General features: G+C 32.8%; 3 protein-coding genes and 2 long non-coding RNA genes across 7 annotated transcripts in view; 3 read left to right on the top strand and 2 right to left on the bottom strand.

The window, feature by feature from the left end:
• The first annotated feature begins 72 nt into the window (after positions 1–72).
• On the top strand, positions 73–1693 carry LOC123679211 (zinc finger protein OZF-like). 2 transcript variants are annotated; one of them, XM_045616654.1, is made up of 4 exons: positions 73–174; positions 229–1103; positions 1233–1447; positions 1502–1693. In XM_045616654.1, the coding sequence occupies exons 1-4, from the start codon at positions 172–174 to the stop codon at positions 1675–1677; spliced, it is 1269 nt and encodes a 422-aa protein (XP_045472610.1). In that variant the 5' UTR covers positions 73–171; the 3' UTR covers positions 1678–1693. The 2 variants fall into 2 exon arrangements, with proteins under 2 accessions (XP_045472610.1, XP_045472611.1); XM_045616655.1 differs by having other exon boundaries at positions 73–1103.
• Positions 1694–2615: 922 nt separating this feature from the next.
• On the top strand, positions 2616–3022 carry LOC123678321. The gene is made up of 2 exons (XR_006747220.1): positions 2616–2676; positions 2739–3022. It is a non-coding gene; the product is annotated as an uncharacterized LOC123678321 (long non-coding RNA).
• LOC123678320 lies at positions 2927–4702 on the bottom strand. The gene is made up of 4 exons (XR_006747219.1): positions 4506–4702; positions 3862–4448; positions 3292–3810; positions 2927–3228 (listed from the first exon to the last, which is right to left on the bottom strand). It is a non-coding gene; the product is annotated as an uncharacterized LOC123678320 (long non-coding RNA).
• Positions 4703–5279: 577 nt separating this feature from the next.
• Positions 5280–12085, top strand: LOC123678161 (histone H4 transcription factor). The gene is made up of 10 exons (XM_045615017.1): positions 5280–5536; positions 6183–6315; positions 6487–6624; positions 6758–6908; positions 7564–7887; positions 9429–9581; positions 9766–9964; positions 10021–10156; positions 10309–10427; positions 11480–12085. Exons 3-10 carry the CDS (start codon positions 6517–6519, stop codon positions 11826–11828), a joined length of 1539 nt encoding a protein of 512 aa, XP_045470973.1. The 5' UTR covers positions 5280–5536; positions 6183–6315; positions 6487–6516; the 3' UTR covers positions 11829–12085.
• Positions 12086–13315: 1230 nt separating this feature from the next.
• Positions 13316–20943, bottom strand: part of LOC123677508 (chitin synthase chs-2) — a 46994-nt gene continuing 39366 nt past the window's right edge. Inside the window, exons 9-18 of one of the 2 annotated variants that reach the window (XM_045614070.1) lie at positions 20551–20749; positions 20228–20492; positions 19819–19986; positions 19458–19763; positions 19103–19347; positions 18427–18730; positions 16495–16671; positions 14600–14767; positions 14287–14536; positions 13316–13987 (exon numbers count right to left, since the gene is read on the bottom strand). In XM_045614070.1, coding sequence (XP_045470026.1) covers positions 13665–13987; positions 14287–14536; positions 14600–14767; positions 16495–16671; positions 18427–18730; positions 19103–19347; positions 19458–19763; positions 19819–19986; positions 20228–20492; positions 20551–20749 — 2405 coding nt within the window. In that variant the 3' untranslated portion in view covers positions 13316–13664. Of the gene's footprint in view, positions 13988–14286; positions 14537–14599; positions 14768–16494; positions 16672–16894; positions 17072–18426; positions 18731–19102; positions 19348–19457; positions 19764–19818; positions 19987–20227; positions 20493–20550; positions 20750–20943 lie in introns of both variants that reach the window. The other variant, XM_045614069.1, reaches the window with a different exon arrangement.

Here is a 20943-nt window from a genome sequence, read left to right as displayed (position 1 = left end):
TATCCTGATTCCTGAACACATTCTGTAACCTTCTGAATCACAGAATTGACAGAATACCTCTGGAGAACGAATATATTTGGTTGGAATTTTTTGGATTATTTATTTATTTGCAGTAAGAGTAAAAGAAACCGCAAGTTATAACTAAGACGGAATTTTCGTAGGGTGGTGTTCATGGCAAGAAGGCTCAGCATATGAAATTGATTATACATTTTATGGTTCTTTCCTTAGGGACAAATCGGTCAAAGGAATTTTCGAAATATGGAGAAAGATCTAACACCGAATTCATATGTATCAAATATAAATGATAGTTTATGTAGAACTTGTCTACTCAATACTAATTCATTAGTTCACACTTCCAGTAAAATTAATTTATCAAACAACAAAGAATTATTAATAATGGAAGTGTTATCAGAATGTGGTATTGAACAGATTTTAGCCGGTGATAAATTCCCAAAGGGGATGTGTAGGTCATGCCTTGAGAAACTTCAAATGATTTATGAGTTTAGGAAAATGTGTGAAGACTCTAAAGAAAAGTTCATGGAAATAACCCTCCTAAATAAAGTTGAGTCTCAAGAATCTTCAAAAGTCACAAATTTTATGAAGCCCTCGAAAGATTTTCATTTCGATCTAGAGGTTGATAAAGATGGTGGAAATGAAGAGGAATGTTTAAACTTGGCTAATCAACCGGCAAAATCTTACGAATTATTTTCTTGTCCAATTTGCCAAAAAGAATATACTTCAAAGTATAACATGCATCGTCATGAAAAAATTCATATTGATGCTGAAGAATTCACTTGCAAAATATGTAAAAAACAATTTTCTCGTAGAACTGACGTGAAAAGACATATGTCTATTCATAGTGGAAATAAGCCATATATTTGTGTTGTCTGTAATACTTCATTCAGCCAGAGTGGATCACTCTCAAGGCATATGAAAGTACATGAAGAGTTCAAAAATCTCCCATGTCCGAAAAAAAGTTCGGAGGTGATATCACATTTATGTATGATGTGTGGAAAATCATTTAAGACCTCATCTAGTTTATCAATCCATTTGAAGAGACATACAGGAGAGAAAAGCCATCAATGTACAATCTGTGACTTGAGGTTAGATCAGTTTCAATCAAATATAAACAAAAAAAAAACTGAATGTTTTGGTACATTATTCTTTTATTCAATAATATTCGTTGCTTTTCATATAAGTAAATGGTATTTTATCTGAATGATTTTTTCCAGGTTTGTCTGTAGTTCTAGTCTGAGAAATCATATGAGAACTCACACCAAAGAACAACCATTTATTTGTACATTATGTGGAAAAAGATTTTCACATTCATCAGTACTCAATAGACATATGAGAACTCATTCTAAAACAAAATATTTTTCTTGTGAAGTTTGTCTAAAAAGTTTCTCTACGAAGTATTATCTGAGTATACATAAAAGACAGCACACTGGTATTATTTTAATGATTAAGAGAGATAACAAGTTTTTTATTGCATGTGTTTTAGGGGAGAAACCTTACAAATGCAAAGAATGTTTCAAATGTTTTGCAGATCCTAAGAATTATAAGCATCATTTAAGAATTCATCTCAAGTTGAAGCCTTATTCATGCACTATTTGTGGCAGAAATTTCAGAAGGAAGCATCATTTGAATTTTCACATAGGAAGTCATTATAGTAAATAAATTCAATAAGTATGAAGTTTGTGCTTTTTTTTTGTTCAATTATTTTCTCATGAGAGCAATAAGTTTGCGTGGTTTATAATACTTTATTATGAGATAATAAGTTGAGTTTTTTAACAATTTTATTTTTGTTAGTTTTTGCCCAAATGTCTTTACTTGACTAATTTTGAGCCAAAAATTATTCAAAATTATTATAGAATAGCTGATGAAGAATGATGGTCTAAATGCAGCCGTGAACACTTTTTGATAAAAGGAAAACACTTGGGGTATAATTTAGCCTATTACTTCTATTTGCAAGAAACTTTTCTTGTCAAATTTTAGAGTGGCATGAAATGACCTATATAACAATTCAGCTTAATTTTTTACTGAAAAAAAAAGTTTTCTGATTTGGAAGCATCTTTTGTACAAATGTACCTAACTTATATATTTAGGAAGAAATTCATATTTTAGTCTTTATTTTTTATATGAAACTCAATTCACCAAAAACTTATAAGCTCCTACTCTAGTTATTTTTTAGAATTTAGGATATATTATGGGTATATTTGTGTTTAACTTAAGCAGCAATGATTGCATTGAACCGAACATTTCAGTTTTATAGCCTAATAATAATTGGATAGTTTCTAATATTGCTGCATATGGATTGATTTTGCCTTTAGTGTCGGAATCACCATTTCGAAAGTTCGGAATAGGTGCTGTCCCCTGTACTCCACATCCTCAATTAGAACAAATAATAGTGCTGCCATCTTACATCGAGAGCTCTAACCAAATAAAAGAATGGTGTGGATCAAAGATTTTGGTGTGGATATTTGAACTCTACCAAGCATAGGGATATTGGATAATATGTCTAAGATGATAACGGATGTTATATGGCAACAACAATAGATTAGTCGTTGATTCTGGTACAAAAATTCCATAGACTTAATTATAAATTTATTATACGTATTAGCGATTCAAGTTCATCTCCAAGCCACCTATCGGAAGAAACTGTAATATCGGCTTAAGGTACGGTAGGAGTGAAAGCTTTGACGGCGTGCATTTCTGCATTTTAAATTTTTATATTTTAGTGTTCGAGGAGTTATAAGAGTTGTGTTCTAGAGTTTCATCATTTATCTAATATTTATTTCAACATTATGGATAGTGATTACTGCCCTAAAATAACGAAATCAAAGGTGTTTTGTTGTGTTTATGGATGCAACAGTAGAGCAAACAGAGAACCCGTTTCATTTAATAAGTGGAAATAGAATAACTGGAATTTTATTTCAAAAAATATATTAATTTTTCAATTATTCATTACAAATATGGTGTAACATTTTCTCAATATAGTTTTTTTTCAAAGAAGTTAACATATTATATGTGTATTCTTCATCAAAGGGCACCTTAATTTCAATGAATGAATTATTGCTTGAAAAATAAATAATAAAGTGGCAAATGTCTAAATTTAGGATTGCAATTCCCACCTGCACCTGTGCAAAGTATTTATGTTTTTTTTCAGTTCATAATTATTATTCTCTTTTATAATATATTTACAATTCCCCAAGTCAGAGGCTTGCTTTGCTGAAATATAAAGATATTTTTTTTTTAATATTATTTTCAAGATGTTGATGAAGAATTTGTTACCTTTGAATGGACACTTTATTTCTAAAAGACCATAGGGCTTGCCATTCTTTAACAAAATTCCGTCAGCAGAATATGCCAGCCATGGTTCACTTCTACATATCACAAGACCTATTTTTTGTATAGAAAACCCTGAAACCTTTTCGGGCCATTGGCTCGCATTTAATGCTATGTCTTGTACAGATATTCGAAAAATGCTTGGGAAAAAAATATTTACTACATTTCTCTTCCCAATCATTTTTCGAAAAAGTATATAAGTCGTAGCATCGTGAGCCAGTAACTCTATACTTCCTTTCTTCTTGCCATTGACCTCTATCTTGCATTGTCGATACACATATATCAATACTGTCAAACATAGTTAACTTATTGTATTTTCTGATACATTGAGTGCATCTAAAATTAATTTCAGACCCAAAATTGTAAAAATTCTGCATGAAAATGGAATTTTCTGCATTTCTGATAATGGTTCCATATATTTTCATGCAAGATCCTTCCACATTCGGAACCTTACATAACCTAGTCCTGAAAATCACTCATTACAGTATTACATAAGACATGAAAGTTATTACCTACTTATGAATTGCAATGCTCGATGAAGGCAATCTGGCAATTAAAATATTTCTAATATCTTCTCTTCTTCATCTTGAGATGTTATCAAGGGTCTTTTTGGGACTTTGTCCTTAAGGCAGGGTATTTTTAGAAGAGGTAGTGCTTTATATTTATTTCCAGTCTCTTTTTTTTTTGTTTTTCCACCAGCATTTGATATCAGTGCTTGAAATATTTTCCAATTTGAGGAGGTCAGTTCTGAAATGATAAAAACCAAAGGAAAAGCAAAAAACCAACAATTATATTGTGTCTATATTATTGTTCAATTGGAAGTCCTGATTCAGACATAAAATAAATAAAAATTATACAACCTGGTAAAATGTAAGAGTAGAGCTGATATATGTTTACATCTGCCTCCTAATCCAGCCTTACAAGAACAGCTGAAAGCTGATATTGTTGCAGTTTCTTTAGTTGTTATTATTTTTCCTCTGATTTCATGAGGATCTGCTGAAAGGGCTGAAGTCTGCAAGCATAAGCCGAACAATTCTAAGCATAATACTAATACTTTTACCTATATTCCCACACATAATTACATGCATTCAAGACCGCTTCTCCTAAAATGTTTGTTTTTTAGATAATGGACGATTATTCTTAAATTAGAATGAATTCACCTTCTATCACATTCCTATTATTTGGAGTTGCTTTCAAATACCGGAAATATTCAGTTAAACTGAGGAATACACTATTTTCTTTGTCCATCATATTTCTTTCTTCACAAATAACACTCAAAATATTTTTGTTTACAATATCTTACCTTTAGCTGAAAAAGCATGCTGAAGAGGGCGCTGCCTACCCTTGAATCGGGAATATATATGTATATTTAGTATTCTGTGATTATAAGTCTATGAAAAATTCCGCAACAGGTGCCGCCTTCCGTAGTCCTTTTCCTCAACTATATCAAATAATAACGCAGCCATCTAACATCGAAAGCCCTAACCATATAATCTTTTATGGTATCATTTGTCGGCTGAAATACAAACTATACGTTTTCTATTTTTTATTGATATAACATATATTTAACTTATCGAGACCATTGGCAGATGTTACGAACAGAGCATTAAATCATGACCTCTGGGCAAAATAATAGTCCTCATATATTTAGTCCTCAGCACAGAATACAAAATAATGTTAATGTTCTATGATTAATATTTAATGGATTCGATCCTTACTTGGCGGAAATTCATTATAAATAAAATAAAACGAAGTAATTCCACTATATTATTTAATTGTTAGCAACAATCAGTTCAGAAATGTAGCCTTATGAAGCCACAGTGTGGCGAAACAATTGTTGCTAACAATTAAATAATATAGTGGAATTACTTCGTTTTATTTTATTTCTATGATTAAGATTAACAAATAGGTTGAAAGGTTTTAGTTCGAAAGTATCAATATTTTGACATAATACGAATTTTACGCGCTTCTTAATTTTACAAATTTCATACTTGTTCTTATTAATCAAATCCAGATTTTTCAATGCTTTTTGCTTCATTTTCTAACCGTTAATAATCACATACGTTAAGTTCGTAGTGTAACAAAAAGTGGACTTTGCATGTTGGAATTCGATGAAAAGTCTTCATATACAAAATTTTTACTTTCAGAATTTTTTTACATTAAGAAGATCTCATGCTTCCAAATCAAACAGGTAAGGAAAATTTACAAATTTATTTCTGCTTAGTTACTGGAATTTTCCCATAGATGTTCACAATGTATTGAGTGAATTCTTAGAACTGGCAGTACATAACATTCTCTACCAAAAAAAGTTGTATCCTGATTCCATTTTTGTACCTAAACGAAAATATGGTATTGTTGTTCACCAATGTATACATCCAGATGTCAATTCATATATAAATAATTGTCTGAAAGCAGCAAATTATCATTTGAAAAAAAATCAATTGAAGAATTTTAGCGTACTTTTTGAATCTGATTGTAAATTAGTAGAAAAATTTGTGTTTGAAATTTCGAGTTCAGGCAATGGTGTTGAAAGGTGAGACATTATATTTCAATCATATCATACGAATAGCTATTTTTTCCAAAGTCCCTTCTATCACTATCCCATTTCAGTGATCCGTATTTTTTGGAATTGGAGAAACATCTCAGAAATTTCTGCTTGAAATTACATGCTTTTAACGCATATCCAGTCTCATTGCCTGAAGACTCCACATTTGCTATTGAAATTGGTACAACTAAGTTATCTTGTTTGGAGTTCAATGATAATCATCTATTCGAGGTGAATAAAATAATTCTGTGGGAATAATGGATAAAATACTAATTGATTAATTCATCCTCAGGATTTTCCTTGGACATATTCTGATGAGGAGCATTTTTTAGAAAACCCAGAAATTGCACCTTTGCAATCTTTTAGCTGTAAATCCTTGAACATGCATATCTATGTAGAATTTCCATGCTCAGATTTTTGATGATGTGAGTATTTAAAGTACTTTAATCATTGATAATTAAATACTTAATATATTTAATATATTTCTGATTTGTCACAAAATTTATATTCCCAATCATGGGATTATGTTGTTATCTTTTAATTTTCAGTCTGATTTGAATATTCAACCAATTATTACATTTTTAATTACATTGCAGAAACAAAGTTTTTAATTAATAAAGCTGAAAATGAAAACAAGAAGTCGTTTAGCAGTTTTTGAAAATATTAACAACAATGAAAATACAACAAACAACGAAGATGATGATGCAAATGATTCCTATGATGAAGAAGTGAAGGCAAGTTCCTATTTATTCTATTGAATCCTTTCTCAGGTCATACTAATAAAGTATTTCGATTTATATGCTATTGAATCTTCATTAATGCTCTGACTGAAATTTTTATTTTGATATTAATGTGTTATATTTGCAGGATACATCTAAAATTAAGAAGAAAATTAATAAAATATCTGAACAACCTATAACATTCCCATGTCGATTTAGGGAATGCGGCCAAGAATTCACTGATTATTTCAAATTCGACAATCATTTGATTAGCCATATAAATCAAGAGGACTTTACAGGTGAGAGCATCATTGTAAAAAAAAATTGGGTGCTTACATATTTTTAGTTTATTTCTGTGATTCAATACTTTGTGGATAATTTTAAGTATTTTTGTGGAATAAAAAAAATTAATATGAACATTTGTTATGGAATTCATTAAAATATTGCAATATTTTATTTTATATGTTAAAAGAACATCTTTCATCTTGTATTATAAATTTGAAGTTGAAGAGGCAATCTGAAACAAACATCCACAAAATCTTCAAGTGAAATATCGAGCAAATTTCGCTGGCTTGGTGCAAGACTATCCTAAGTCCAATTCTTGTTGAAATTGAGATATTTGGGGAAAACAATCGCAAGACAATGTTTTTCACAGTAAAATAATCCTAAGTTCGTATTTCTCATTCCCAATCTTTTCTACTGTAGTGAAAATATCCTATGTCCGTATTTAGGACTTAGGATTGCATGCATTTCAAGAATTTTCAAATATACGGACATGACCAAAATAAAAGGTGTATGAATCTTTGACGGCGATTGTCTTGACTTCTTGCGAAATCGACATTGTATACTCTTGTACTAAGCCAGCGATTTTGTTATTATTTTTCTATCTCTACACAAATCTAAAAAAACTTACATTTTTGTTAGATAATGAAATTGATCATTGTTTTCATATAGGAAAAATAATTCATGCCTTTTGCCAGTATGGTGATTGTGATTTGAGGTTTGTTAGTTATCTACATGCAATACAACACATGTCCATTCATGGACATCATGATAAACTGTGCTATCTTGGAGAAATAGCTGTAAAAAAAAATTCACTGCCTGAGTGTAAACTGGAAAATATTTTCACCTGCCCAGAATCTGAGGTTGTCTACCATTGTGAATGGGATAGTTGTAATATGGTAATTGATACCATTTGTAATTTTTTGTGTCATATCAAAATGCATTCAATGGGTAATTCTGTAAAGGATAAGAAGAAGATTGATTGTGAATGGAAAGGTAAAGCTTTTATAGTTTTTTTTTGTATTTTTCATAGTTCCTTGAAAATTGCTGCAAAATCTGTCATCTATTATCAATAAGAATAGACTAGATGACAGATTTTGAAATTTCCTTCAGTTGTGTATGAATACGATTATTATGTCTTAAAAAAAAGCAAAAATGGCATTTTTTTTATCTAATTTGAACCTAGCTCAAAAGAGCTCATAGATATTATTGTGTATTTTTTGCCTATGCTGAACGAAGAAATGCACTCAATTTATTGGATTCTAGTTCAGTGGCCCCGAATTGAATAATGCAAAAATCAATCAAAACGCTAGCACAGCGCCAGAAACCAAGGTTATATCAGACATAGGGTATGGTCCGTATATCGCCGAGTGGTTACTTGTGGTTTTCAATGTTTGAGGTAATCTGCTTCGTATTTAGGACCAATTGACACTTGTCAATGGTTAACTAAATTTTTCATTGACACAATTTTGGAGGTTATAAATGGTTGATGCCTTTTAATTTGTAAATAACTAATAGTTCTTAATGGCTCTGAAGGGTATTTGTTTGATAATTTAAATAAAAAAGTTTTTGAGTGGCAAATGTCATGGAAAATATTCATAAACAATAATCTGAAAAGCCGGCCTTGGTGGCAGCAGTAGGATGGTTCCTGACTGCCAAAGCTAAGGTACCGGGTTCGAATCCCGGCAAGGGCATGGATGGTTGTGTATGTCCTTAGTTTGTCATAAAAAAACAAAAATTGTCTAGATTTAAATGTAGTATGACTGAGTAGTATGCAATAAAAACGTGTCGAGACTTGATCTGTGTACATACCGAAAAATGGTGAGCACATTAAAGAGAGGAATGAATGAATGAATAATCTGAAAATTAAAATAACAACTGCCAACCGGAGTGGGCGTGGTTACGGATCCTAACCAGAATAAAAGTACGGTTGCTCTGGTGGCAGGTAACTCACCAAAGTTTGAGGAAATAGTCACCGGTTTTTGAGGAATTTGACATATATGGACCACCAACTTACTAACCATAGTAACCAAGGTGATATATGGACCATACCCATAGAATGAAATGTTATATTATGTAAGGTTATAGGTTATACATACTGAGAAGTGACGTCATATTGCTCTGATTGGTGTTTCACATAAAATGGCTACTTGCTGTATTTCATACTTTCATTTTATTGAAAATCTTATGAATTCCAATCTTTAAATAGAAATCGAGTAATATTTCAGAAGCTCTCTAACAGATATTATTCTATTCTTTTATTAGTTTTTGGAATCTTTGATTTTGTCATCTAGCCTTTTGTCAATAATGATCATTTCTTCTTCAGTAGCTCTATTTATTTATTTTTTTGAGCGCTCGTCTCCGAATAGAGAAACCTATCATATCACCATGATGTAGTTCTCAAATGTAGAATTTAAGTCCATTAATGTCTCAAGTCTTTTCTGCATTTCTCAATTTTTATGAAATATAAAGAAAATAAAAAAAGGATAGCCAAATAAAGCATAGCCTAAATTTCTTTATATATAATTTTGTTTCAGGTTGTAAACAGCAATTCAAGATGCAATATCAATTAAGCAAGCATATGCCAGTACATACCAAGACTAAGTATTTAGCATGTATAACTTGTGGCAATTCGTTCTCTTCCATGGCCCGATTTTCAGATCATAGAAGCAAACAAATCCCGATTGAGAGTAAGTATTTCACAGCACACAATCATTTTATACTTATAAAGCACAGTGAATTGGTCAATGGAACACATGAGCAGACTTTTAAAAGATCAATCTCCGGTATTTTCTGATAGAATGTGTAAATGAAGAAAATAGTGTAGTTGAACATTCTGCGATAAATTAAAAATATGAACTTATCGTTTTTCAGAGCAAAATTATAAATGTTCGCAATGCTTCAAGGTGTTTGCTACCGAAAGTTTGATTCGTGACCATGTTCGAGCTCACATCAACCAGTACAAATGTCCCATGTGTGACATGACTTGTCCAAAACCTTCAAATTTGATCAACCATATAAGATTTCGTCATATCAATGAGCGATTATACCAATGTAATCTTTGCGAGCATTCGTAAGTTCTCATCGTCATGAAATTTATTCCATTGTAACATTTATATTTATTTTTAGGGCGCTGTCCAAACAAAATCTTGAACAGCATCTAATTTCTCATTGTACCGAAATGCTCATGGTTTGTGATGAATGTGATTTTGCCTGTCGATCAATACATACTCTGGATAGACATATACAGAGGGAACATCTGAAGGTATGTAGTTTTCTTCAAAAGCATCCACTTGCAAATTTAATTATTATAAATTTAATTGCATTAATTTATTCAAATTGAAAATATCTATAAATTCAATAAACAATGGTATTGTAAAATATATTTGGGTTTTTAATTCTGAAAATTGCTTTCAGGATAGACAAATGTTCGAATGCCATATATGTAAAAAAAGATATAAAAGAGGTAACATCTTATCGCAGCATCTGGTGGCAGTACACAGCGTCCAATATCCATCTGGACATTCAAGGTTCAGGTGAGTTATTTATTTGTGTTTATGGTTACTGATTTTTTTAATTAGTATATGTCTGGATTCTAAGTGCCGGGAATTATTATTAATTGAAGAAACATACGAATTAGGGGATTATTATTGAAAAAAATATTATCTGTCATTAACTGTAAATACAAATTTGTGTATCCTGGGATGTCTACACTCACTACATTCTATTCTGTATTTCTTTTTGAATTTGTGACTATGAATTTGTTAGGAGAAAAGAGGTTATGTGTTTAGGTGTGTTGTAGATTGAACCGCAACCGTAAGCGGTCTCAATACCTACCTATGTAGGCAGTGAATAAATAATAAAAGTGGAAATAACATTTTTAAAAAACACCTCAACTCAGCATTCAATACTTTCGAATTATTAACAAGTTTATTTTTAATAATTTTATTAGCAATAAAATTGTTTTCTATAAGCTAATTAGTTAGCAAAGGGCTTCAATACACTCCATGTAGCCTTTCTATCCTCATCTGAGGTCATTTGGTCCTGTTCTCTTGAGTTTTCTATTTGGTTGCTCCAGGAGTGGTTGGATTCCAGCCTATCATAGTACTTACTATTCGTAGGTCTGTTCAGTAGTCGCCAAGTCTGCAGTGTATAAGAGGTATAGTAGAGGACCCAGGACAATCCCCTGGGGCACACCTGCTAGTTGATTCATGGTTGGAATATTCACTCTGAATTTTATTCTGAAGGTCCAATTACTTGGAGGGATACTCACAGTTTGAAAAATGGAGAGAGTGTTTCTTTGATTTTATGAAGAAGGCTTTCATGCCAAAACCTATTGAATGCAGGCGTGCAGTATTTTTCTTATTTAAGGGCATTTTTAGCTGGTGAGCGGCGTTGGTGGAGCTCAAAATGGTGGTCTGGTGTCACAATTATTATTTCAATAATTCTTTGGTAGATCTGTTCTCCAGGATTTTAGATGGAAATTTCAAAAGACTTATTGGTCTATAGGATGTGAGATCTTGTGTGTTTTTGCCTGGTTCACTATTAACAAGTTATAGTTTTTTTTGAAACAAATTGAAATTTTTAGGTACAAAAAAGAAGCTGATGGAATAGCCAGATTGCAAACGATAAGATATGAAACAGTTAATGTTATAAAAGAAATTATCGAAAGTAAAAAGAAGGAGGAAATCCCAGACAAGAAAGTATTGAAATGTACTATCAAGAAAAAAAAAGATGGAGACAATATGTCAGTTGCAGTAAATATTGAAGAATGCAGTTCTTCGGACGAAGAGGAAAGGCCTACAAAAAAGAGGAAAAAATCATCAAATAATGTTTTATTGACAGTACTTGATCTTGATGATAAAGGAAATGTAGTATCAGAAGTTACAGAAACCCAGGAGGTTATTGCACCTGAACCGGATATGATGGAAATTTGAAGGTACTCAGATTTTCTTCTTAATTTTTTCATGTCAGATACTGTAATGCGGTCTAATTAAGAATGAAAGGTTGGAAACCATTGAATTTCTAAGTATTTTTAGCTCTTATACATGTGTCAAAAATCTGTGAAAATTAGCTGTATTAAGTCTGTTGTATGTTTTTGTATTATTTTGTAGTTGTTATTATTAATGTATCAAAACACTTTGTTTTCATATTGCTTTTCTTTTGGAGAACTTAAATATATGGATTATTATAATATATGATTTTTGATCTAAAAAAATTTTGATAATTTAATAAGATTGGCTTCTCACAGAGCTCAGAATAGAGACAAATGGTCGATCACAGTCAAACAAACGTCATGACGTCACCATCTCCTTACGTAGGAGAAAGGACTGAGGAGGAATAAGATTGATACTAACAACAGAAAAGTCCTACAAATGAAAGCTTTTATGGATTTAATTTACTATACATATGAACGGAATATGCTTCAAATATCTCAATTAAGTTCGTTAATAGGCAAAATCCATTTTCTGCTTCCGGAGTTACACCTATATAATTTTGTTTAATTTATGGTTTAATAAATATCTATTGGAATAAGCTGAAATTTAGATATCAGTTGCAAAATCACTATTTTGCAGTTTTAAATCTGAATATATCTGTCAGATTTCAGTGAATTTTTTGTGCATATTAAATTCGTAGATAAAATAAGTTATGTACAAATATGACTTGATATGATTTGATATGAGAAATATAAGCAAGTTTTCCCAATTTAATAATCCACTGAATAACCGAATATCTTTTAGAGATTTTTTAATAATTTGTTTGGCAATTGGAAGTGTCGTGAAAATACCAGGATATTAAACAGGACATAATTTTCGGGGGGTTTCAAGTTCAAGGCAAGAAGGACGCAGTATTCAAAGAGTTTTTCGATAGGAATGATAAAAGGGTTTCAATGGCAACACTGTGTAATAGTTTTTGACATTTCTTATGTCATTTGTGTTCAGTAGGTTACTGATACCCTCTTATCGTGTAAAGGAAATTAATTTTCAAATGGGTCTACAATATGATGAATAGTGAGTCAATTGAGTTGATTATGTTGTCCATGAATTCTTTTTCAATTGCTCTCAGTATATACAAATGAGCACTGATTTTGATGAAACAATTTAATAATTTCTAAACATGATTGACATATGTATCTTTCTATGATTAAATGGCATTACCTATTGAACACAAATGACATAAGAAATGTCAAGAAATAATACAGTGTTGCCATTATATCCATTTTAAATCCTATTCAGATTTGTGTTAAGACGACTGAATTAATCATATTGAAGCAAAAATCTACAATCGAAAATTCGTGAAAAATTACATGAATACGAATCAAGCCTACAAAAGCTCCTGACTTCATGTCCGTGCTTTTCTCATTTTGTCATTTTTGATAATCTTAATTATCATCAATTTCATAGCCGAAAAGAATAAACAGTCATCTTTAAGAAGTATGTATATTTCAGTATCACAATAATGCCTTAAATAAATAAATAATTACTTCCTAGAACTAGAAAATTGTCTTTATAAAAATTGAGTCTATAATTATTAAGTCTTAAATCGATACATGAACTAGAACTATATACAGAAATGTTAACTATCTCGAATATTTAAGACAACATCATTTTTGACTGAAAATGAGTATTCAGAGGAGGCAGTTTGTTTTTTTTATTCTATCTAAATTTATATCTAACTAGAATATTGAGTATTGAATGAGGAAATTCAATTTCTTGAAATATTACAATTTTACCCTTTTAATTATAGTGGCAGCGACAATTTTCAATCTAGTCTCACATTCTGCTGTTACTTCCGGAACTTTTCCATGTAACATTATTTCTAGGATGCATCGGTAGAGAATTCCTGCTACCATAAGTTTCTTCTTCGTATGCTTGATTGACATGACCATTATCGAATAGATCTTTTGCTGGTATACTGCTGGCAACACTGTTTCTGTGGTTTCTCTGAATCACATTGTTGTTTCCGAATTCGTTTTTAGCACCAAGAGTCTGCATGTGGGATTTTCTCCTCTCTGCCATCACAGAATTTACTCGAACTTCCAGGGCTTTCATTGTTTCTCGCCTCATTGTTAATCTTCTACTCAGAATTGGTGTACCTGAAGAAGAGATAACTAGACTATTATCGACAAATTCATTTTCAGTTACTTTCATTTACATTTATGCGAAATTGGTCAGAAAAAAATAATTTCTTCAACTTGACTTTGTATTAAAGCATGGAAAGAAATGATAATTCATTCTGATAAAAGCCCATTGAGCCTGTTGAAGCAGGCTGGAAGGCTTTTTTGCACTCTAATTTGGGCTGTTTACTATGAACATATTTTATTTTTGGAAATAATAACCTCTTTTTTGTTTGTAGTTTTCAATGGAGACATTTATCATTGTCTAGCTTACTCACCCTTCTCTGCACCATTGGCATTCAGCTTAGCAAACCTTTTCCTGAATGCAACATCTAAAGTGCCAATTTGTCTTTTCTTTTGTGCAGCTCTCTCCAAATTATGGATAGTTTTTCTTCGACCAATTCTGTCCGGTCCTGATCCTGAATCGTTATCGTAATCACCTTCATCAATTCCCTGAAGTTTCTGCAACTGTTTGACTATTTCCACAGCTTGCTTATCCAATAATGCGTTAGGCGACATTTCTTCTTTCTGTAATAAATATATTAAGCACGATTTAGAGTGGATTCATCAGTCATAATGGTTTTCACATACCTTTTTGTGGAAACATAGGTTCAGTTCTGTAGAGGCAAGTATATGAGCAATTGTACCGAATCTATGGAACAACATGGCAGTGAACTGTATGAACAAAATGAGGGAGAAGAAGAACACAAACACAAGACCAATGGGTTCTAGTTGTAGATACTCCTTGGAGATATGTACCTGTAAATTCAAACTGTATGAGTACCACACTTGTTGAAGTATATCTCAAATTTAGTTATGTAATGATAAATATCGTAAAATTTGGAATATGTAAACTTTCATGAACTTAGAACTAATATTAATTGAACGATATTAGAAACAAAACCTCAGCCATTTTGCTGTTATATCACCTTGAAAGGTAGTGAAGATGTTAGAATATTATTCACATGAGCTTGTTGGAAAGGAACATTTATATTATAACAAAGGAGGATTTTAGACGAGGTCAGAAAAGAATCAAGACGAAATGAATACGAAAACCACTGAATGAGAAATGTAGTTTTGTTTCCAAAAATTGATGATCATTTTTCATTTTTGACAAGATATTTTTTTGAGGTTTGCTTCGGTTCCTCAGTAATTGATTTCCGAGATGTAGTATTGGTATGAAATGATATGATTTGATGATATGAATGATGATGATTCTTATTATTAATTCTATAAAATAATTTTTTAATAATTTTTATAAGATTTAAAAAATTTTTCAAGTCAAGGTAACTTGAATCACAAAGTTCATTTGCTGAATTTTCAAAGGGTTTAAAAAAAAATAAATCTTTGTGGAAATTGTTTTCAATAATGTAATTTTACTTAATGATTATGATAGATGGAGATGGAAGATGAGGATTGATGATGCATTTATTGAAATGGTTCACATAGGTTTCTATTATTTATGTTACCTTCATCCAATAAATACAGCATTAATGTGTATATGAAAATTTTCGGTGCTGTGTTCATTATTGAATAAATCACCTTTTCCATTTGTTAGAAAATTAACGCAAACCTGTGTATCGTAATATATGTATATGTTAAAATGCACACACATATTGTTGAGTATGTAGAGATAGGTATGATTGGCGTCGAAGAGGCAACAAAACTACGCCAAGAGAGTTCTCCAAGAATAGATATTTTTCACATACATTCAGTATGTTGTAGATGTATCAACAAAGAATATTCAATCAGCTAATGGTAATGAGGCAATCGTTGCTGTACAAAATAAAAAAGAATACTTATTGAATAATTTCTTATTTTGATTTACTGTAGGGTTTTCCAATTAAAAAATTATACAATTTTAAATGACTACAGTGGCAACACTATGTCTTATTAAATATTATGTGCTCTAAAAACACAACTGATCATAAGTGTCAATGAAGGGTATTAATTTGAGATTTTCATTCGGAATGTGTGATCTTCTATGAACAAATACTCTGCCAATGAATTGGTACATATCTTCATCCTACGTTACTAAAGAATTTCTAACACTATTGTTTCCTGAGAAGTTATTAGTTACGCATGTGAAAAGTACAGGATATATTCGAAATACATCATCAAAATCGAAATGGTAATATTGAGATTCAGGGAATTTTACGTTTGCGCATGTTCAATTTTCGGGATGCACTTTGAAATACAGACATACAAACAGATACAAAAGCTAAGTTATCTGTCTGTGGTCCGCAAATCTTTGTAACAACACTTCCTCATTTCTCACTGGCAGAGTTTTTTGTTTTCTTTTATATCATCTAAATTTTAAAGATTTTTATGCCTCATTTCCAAGCTTTGGATTCAGACCTGAACGAAAAAAAGAAAAACAGATAATATGCATAGTTTTGTTGTCTGGAAGTACCATAGATATCCATTAGTAATCCAACATCCATGGAAGAAGACATTCGTGAGAACATATTCGAAAGAGTAAATACCTCAGACGTTTCTTCATCATAAGTGATGTTGGTTTTTATACCCCAAGGCCATTTTACATGTATCTGGTCCTTGTTGAGTTGCAAAAGGAAAACGATGAGAACGAAGAGAGCGTTGCACATAAAAAACGCAAAAACTGACCTATTTCTAAGTTCTATCAACTCTTTCGCTACTCGCGCCTGTAAAGTTCAAAAAGTTTGTTAGCTTATGATAGAAAAATAGCCCACATGATCCTTGCCGGTTTCTGGAAGAAATCCTTAAAAAGTTTTTAATTTGATTTTCAATTTTTTTTTTTTCGAAAAATTATCAAGGAATTATTTGTATCCTTCGCTTATCAAACAATAATTTCGTCAAATCTGAGTATTCCAGAAGTATGGAATGATCATGTGAACTCTGAATTACCTCTTGTGAGCTTTCATCGTATGTGATGTTGGTTTTAACGCCAAAGGGCCATTTGACGTGAAGGGAGTCCTTTTTGAGGGTCAGGAGGAACACAATCAGGACAAAAATGGCATTGATCATTAAAAAGGCAAACACAGATTTATCCCTTAGCTCTTTCAGATCTGATGCTATACGTGCCTATAATTTGCAATTCAAATTAAATTTCGTTTTCAGTTTGACTTTAGGTGTATTGAATATTTCTTTTGATTTTGTTTTATAGGGTGTCCAATATCTGACGAAAAGTAATAGAATCTTGGGATCTAGAAGTGGTAGAAAAAATAGTTTCGTTACACTACATCGAAACATTGGCAGACTTGCGGTGACTTGTTCAAGGCACATGACATCAACCAGGTAAACCCTGTATTCAACTAGTGCTACTAGGTCTTTTTCGTATTTGAGTGACAATATGATGAAAACATTCACGACAATGTTAAGTAGAAAAGAATATGGGGAAAGGGAGTCCATAATCCTAGTTCTCAAAAAGAATACCATCAAACGGTACACAGATGGTTCTAAAACCACAACAAGGACTAGCGCTAGAGCATTCGGGGCTGATACCAAATGCTCACTATCTCAGGCGGAGATACTTGCAATGGAAAGATGTGTGAGAAACTATTAGAAATTTCATATAGCGATACATTCTGACAGCCAGGCTGCAATCAAAGCCTCACATATCATCGATTCTAAGATGGTATCGGAGTGCAGAAGAAATCTCAATGAAATAAACAAGAATAATAAGATCTGTTAGGTCTGGGTTCCCGATCACTAGAGAATTGAAGGAAATGAAGAGGCCAACACAATTGCCAGAAAGGACCACAAACTCCTTTCATTGGCCCAGAACCTTTCTGTGCAAGAATACTACACCTTCTAACTGGATTCCTTACATGGCATTGCCACTTCAGGAAGCACCTCTTGTAAATGTGTCTAACAGAAAGCGACAAGTGCAGATTCTACGGGGAAGAGGAAGAAACTCCGAAACTGGTGACAGAAAGCCTCTCCATCACTAGCCAACGCAAAAAAATTTTAGACAAGTGACTTGTAGAAGTGAGGAAGTAACCTTCTTGAAGCTCTCCTAGATCCTGGAGTTCATCAGAATTCAGAAACTAGAGGGCGAGCTGTAGACTATGACGATTAATGGCGAGAATAGCTCTGTTGAAGGGCACAATAGACCATAAGGTCACGGTTCAATGAAACCTCTCATTAATGTTGGGTTCAAAGATCGGCCTATGTCATTGTTTTAAGAATGAACAAAGCTGCAAACTTTGAAGTTATTTTTTGTTCATAAATATTTACCTCAAATATCAAACTCAGAAATATAGATGAAAAAAGTCTAGTGTAATAAGGTTTACATTGAAAACAAGTTATAACCTTCACAATTGGTGGAGATTTTTTACGAGTTGAAGAATTTTTGTTGCGGGTTTTTTCTAACTCTTCTAGTCTCCGAGATCCTTTTATAGTGGGTCTAATTTGACGAAGCAAATATCCGATATTACCTTCTCCTCTGGATTTTCGTCTATAGGAAATAGATACTTGTCCAGTAGGTCCTTCCAGAATTGCATTTCGGCACTACTGAGGAATTCCACCTCTCCCTTGCCAACTTCTGGGTCTTCTATCCAGTAGGGATTGACTAGATCATCCCTTCTGCTCTTTGGAGATGTGGAGGCAGTTTCAGATTCTGATTCTGTTGATTCCTTGTCCGATTCCTCGGCCACTGGTCCCAGGTTGTTGTGACGATCTCCTCTAGATGACGCAGAAACACTGCGTTTCCTCGAAGTGTGTCCTATTGGGTCCACAGCCCTTCAAAAAATTTTCAATATTACTCCACTATAGCTTCAATGTTATAGGTTCGAAATATGCGGAAAAATTCAGTTTTATTTCGGCTTGAAAGTATCCAGTTTTTGGAATGAAGTTCCTTAAAATTCCTGCGGTATAAGTAAACTATCATGTGTATATGTATATTGTATGGTTTCCAAGAATGCAATTGGAGCATGAATGATGAGTATTCAAAAGCTCCTGACATGTTAGCGCATTCCTGTTGAAACATTCTAATTTAGGAGAAATATTCTGAGTAGTTTGGGCTGTGATTAAAACGACACAACCACACCATGAAGTGAAAAATTGTTGATTTCTAGTCTGACTTTACTGATTGGATTTAGGATTGTTTCCTACCTTTCTATACCGTCCAAGCGTTTACTGAGCGTTTCTAAGGAATCTGCTATTTGAATAAGCTGAGCCTTTTCATCACTCGGCGATTGATGTGTGCAGAGCATACATTTGAACAATCCTGCCAAAGATATTTCTATACTGCCTGCGTCATCGTCACTTGTTCCTCCATTTTGAAGGAAACCTAATAGAGATTTCTGCTTGGCTTTCTTTTTAGCTTCTTCGGCTGCTTTCTTCTCTTCTTCCAATTCCTATCGGTGATGAAAGAGTCAGTGTTTTTCATTTATATAATTGCTGTTTCAATTGGATCAAGACCAACAAAACTTTGGTAGACTACTTTTTTCTTATTACTAGTTCTTACCTTCTTTGTCTTTTTGACTGCAACTTCCCTAGTACCCCAGGTGACGACATTCAAGTTTATTATCGAGTATAAAATCAAAAGTAGGTACATGGAAGGTATAGACAACAGGTAAATGACTCCAGGTACTATACACCAAAACTCTTGGGGATGTAGACAGGCAGCTATGAAAAACGACCCTGTCATAGCGCTTAAGAAAATCGAAGAAGGCGAACCCCAACCGTCCTCTCTTAACTGAAGCGCTGTACCAACAATAACAGCCATCATGATCAAGGCGTAACACGTTGATAATATTTGAGCAACCAACAGCTGGAAATGAAATAATTTCAAAATACAAACCGTAGACTAAGAATTAGCGTTTTACCTGTATGTTAGCTTTACAAGTGAAACAAACTAGGATGAAGAAGAGGATAGGGTAGATGTTGTAATAGAAACTGGTCCAGTTGTCTATTTGGAAGGCGGCCACGAAAGCTCCTACCAACATAAGAAATATCGTTCCAGGTCCAAGAATGGTACCGCCCATCAACAAAATCTGAAACATGTTTTGTTGTCACTATTGGTGGATACTGAAGATTTCTTATATCCTTAGGATCGGGTAGTAAACAACGGTTTCTGGTCTTGTTGAATATAGAGAGTGAAAGGATCCTACTATTTGACATTTTTCACTTTTATTAGCAGCTTGAATGTATTAAGTATTCATATGATGCTATATAAGACCAGCTTTACTTTCTCGATCAGCTTTTATTGAATAATTGTTGTAGTTTTGGACATACCTGATATCCTATATATGGTTTCGAAATATTGTCGTTTATCTTTATCGTTTTCTTGTAGTCCATGAGCAGATCCATAATGTTGGCTATAGTTGACGGCACCCATCGCCTCCTCTGATTGTAAAACTCATTGAAACCTTCTGGAGCGTGAGTGTAAGCATCGGAAGCAGCTGAGTACTCTACACGATATCCTCTTTGCAGAAGCAGTGTGCAGAGCCATCTATCTTCACCTTGATCGTACTGTACGTAGTGCCTAGCTTCATCAGACCTAAAGGAAAGATAATGGTTGGAGAATTTAACACATGAACGTTTGAGTGGTTTCTGACCTTGTTGTATATTTCTTCATGACGTTGTCATCCATGAGGGATTTTCCTCTGAAGAGGGAGAAACATCCTGGACTACAGAGGACACAGCCAATAACGTGCTCGGTGGCTTTTTGGAGCCAATGACCAATGGCGTATTCGAACATTTGGTACCATACCATAGGGCCGGATCCTAAGGGGTGGATACGACCACAAGCAGCACCTATTTGAGAAAAAGAAATGGAAAAAAATTTATATTGAATTCCTTATTGAATTAAAATTGTTATTCAATATATGTTTGATTGCTCGACAAAATGCATAGAGTAACATCATCAAAATGAGCTTGTTGCCTTTGGAGCTATAGGCCCTAGATGATGACTACGCTCTAGAAATTATGGCATACAATAATGAAACACC

This window comes from Harmonia axyridis, chromosome 4, assembly GCF_914767665.1.
Source record: "Harmonia axyridis chromosome 4, icHarAxyr1.1, whole genome shotgun sequence".
Taxonomy (NCBI): Eukaryota; Metazoa; Arthropoda; class Insecta; order Coleoptera; family Coccinellidae; genus Harmonia; species Harmonia axyridis.
Note: the sequence above shows the minus strand (reverse complement) of the source record. Positions and strands in the feature narration are given on the sequence as shown.

Bases quoted from the DNA above. Each gene is read 5' to 3' on its own strand.
- LOC123679211 (XM_045616654.1), top strand. The intron at 1,104-1,232 runs GTTAGATCAGTT...GATTTTTTCCAG, and splicing joins TGTACAATCTGTGACTTGAG to GTTTGTCTGTAGTTCTAGTC. The intron at 1,448-1,501 runs GTATTATTTTAA...CATGTGTTTTAG, and splicing joins ACATAAAAGACAGCACACTG to GGGAGAAACCTTACAAATGC.
- LOC123678161 (XM_045615017.1), top strand. From the start codon at position 6,517: ATGAAAACAAGAAGTCGTTTAGCAGTTTTTGAAAATATTAACAACAAT. The intron at 9,582-9,765 runs GTAAGTATTTCA...ATCGTTTTTCAG, and splicing joins CAAACAAATCCCGATTGAGA to AGCAAAATTATAAATGTTCG. The intron at 10,428-11,479 runs GTGAGTTATTTA...TGAAATTTTTAG, and splicing joins TCTGGACATTCAAGGTTCAG to GTACAAAAAAGAAGCTGATG.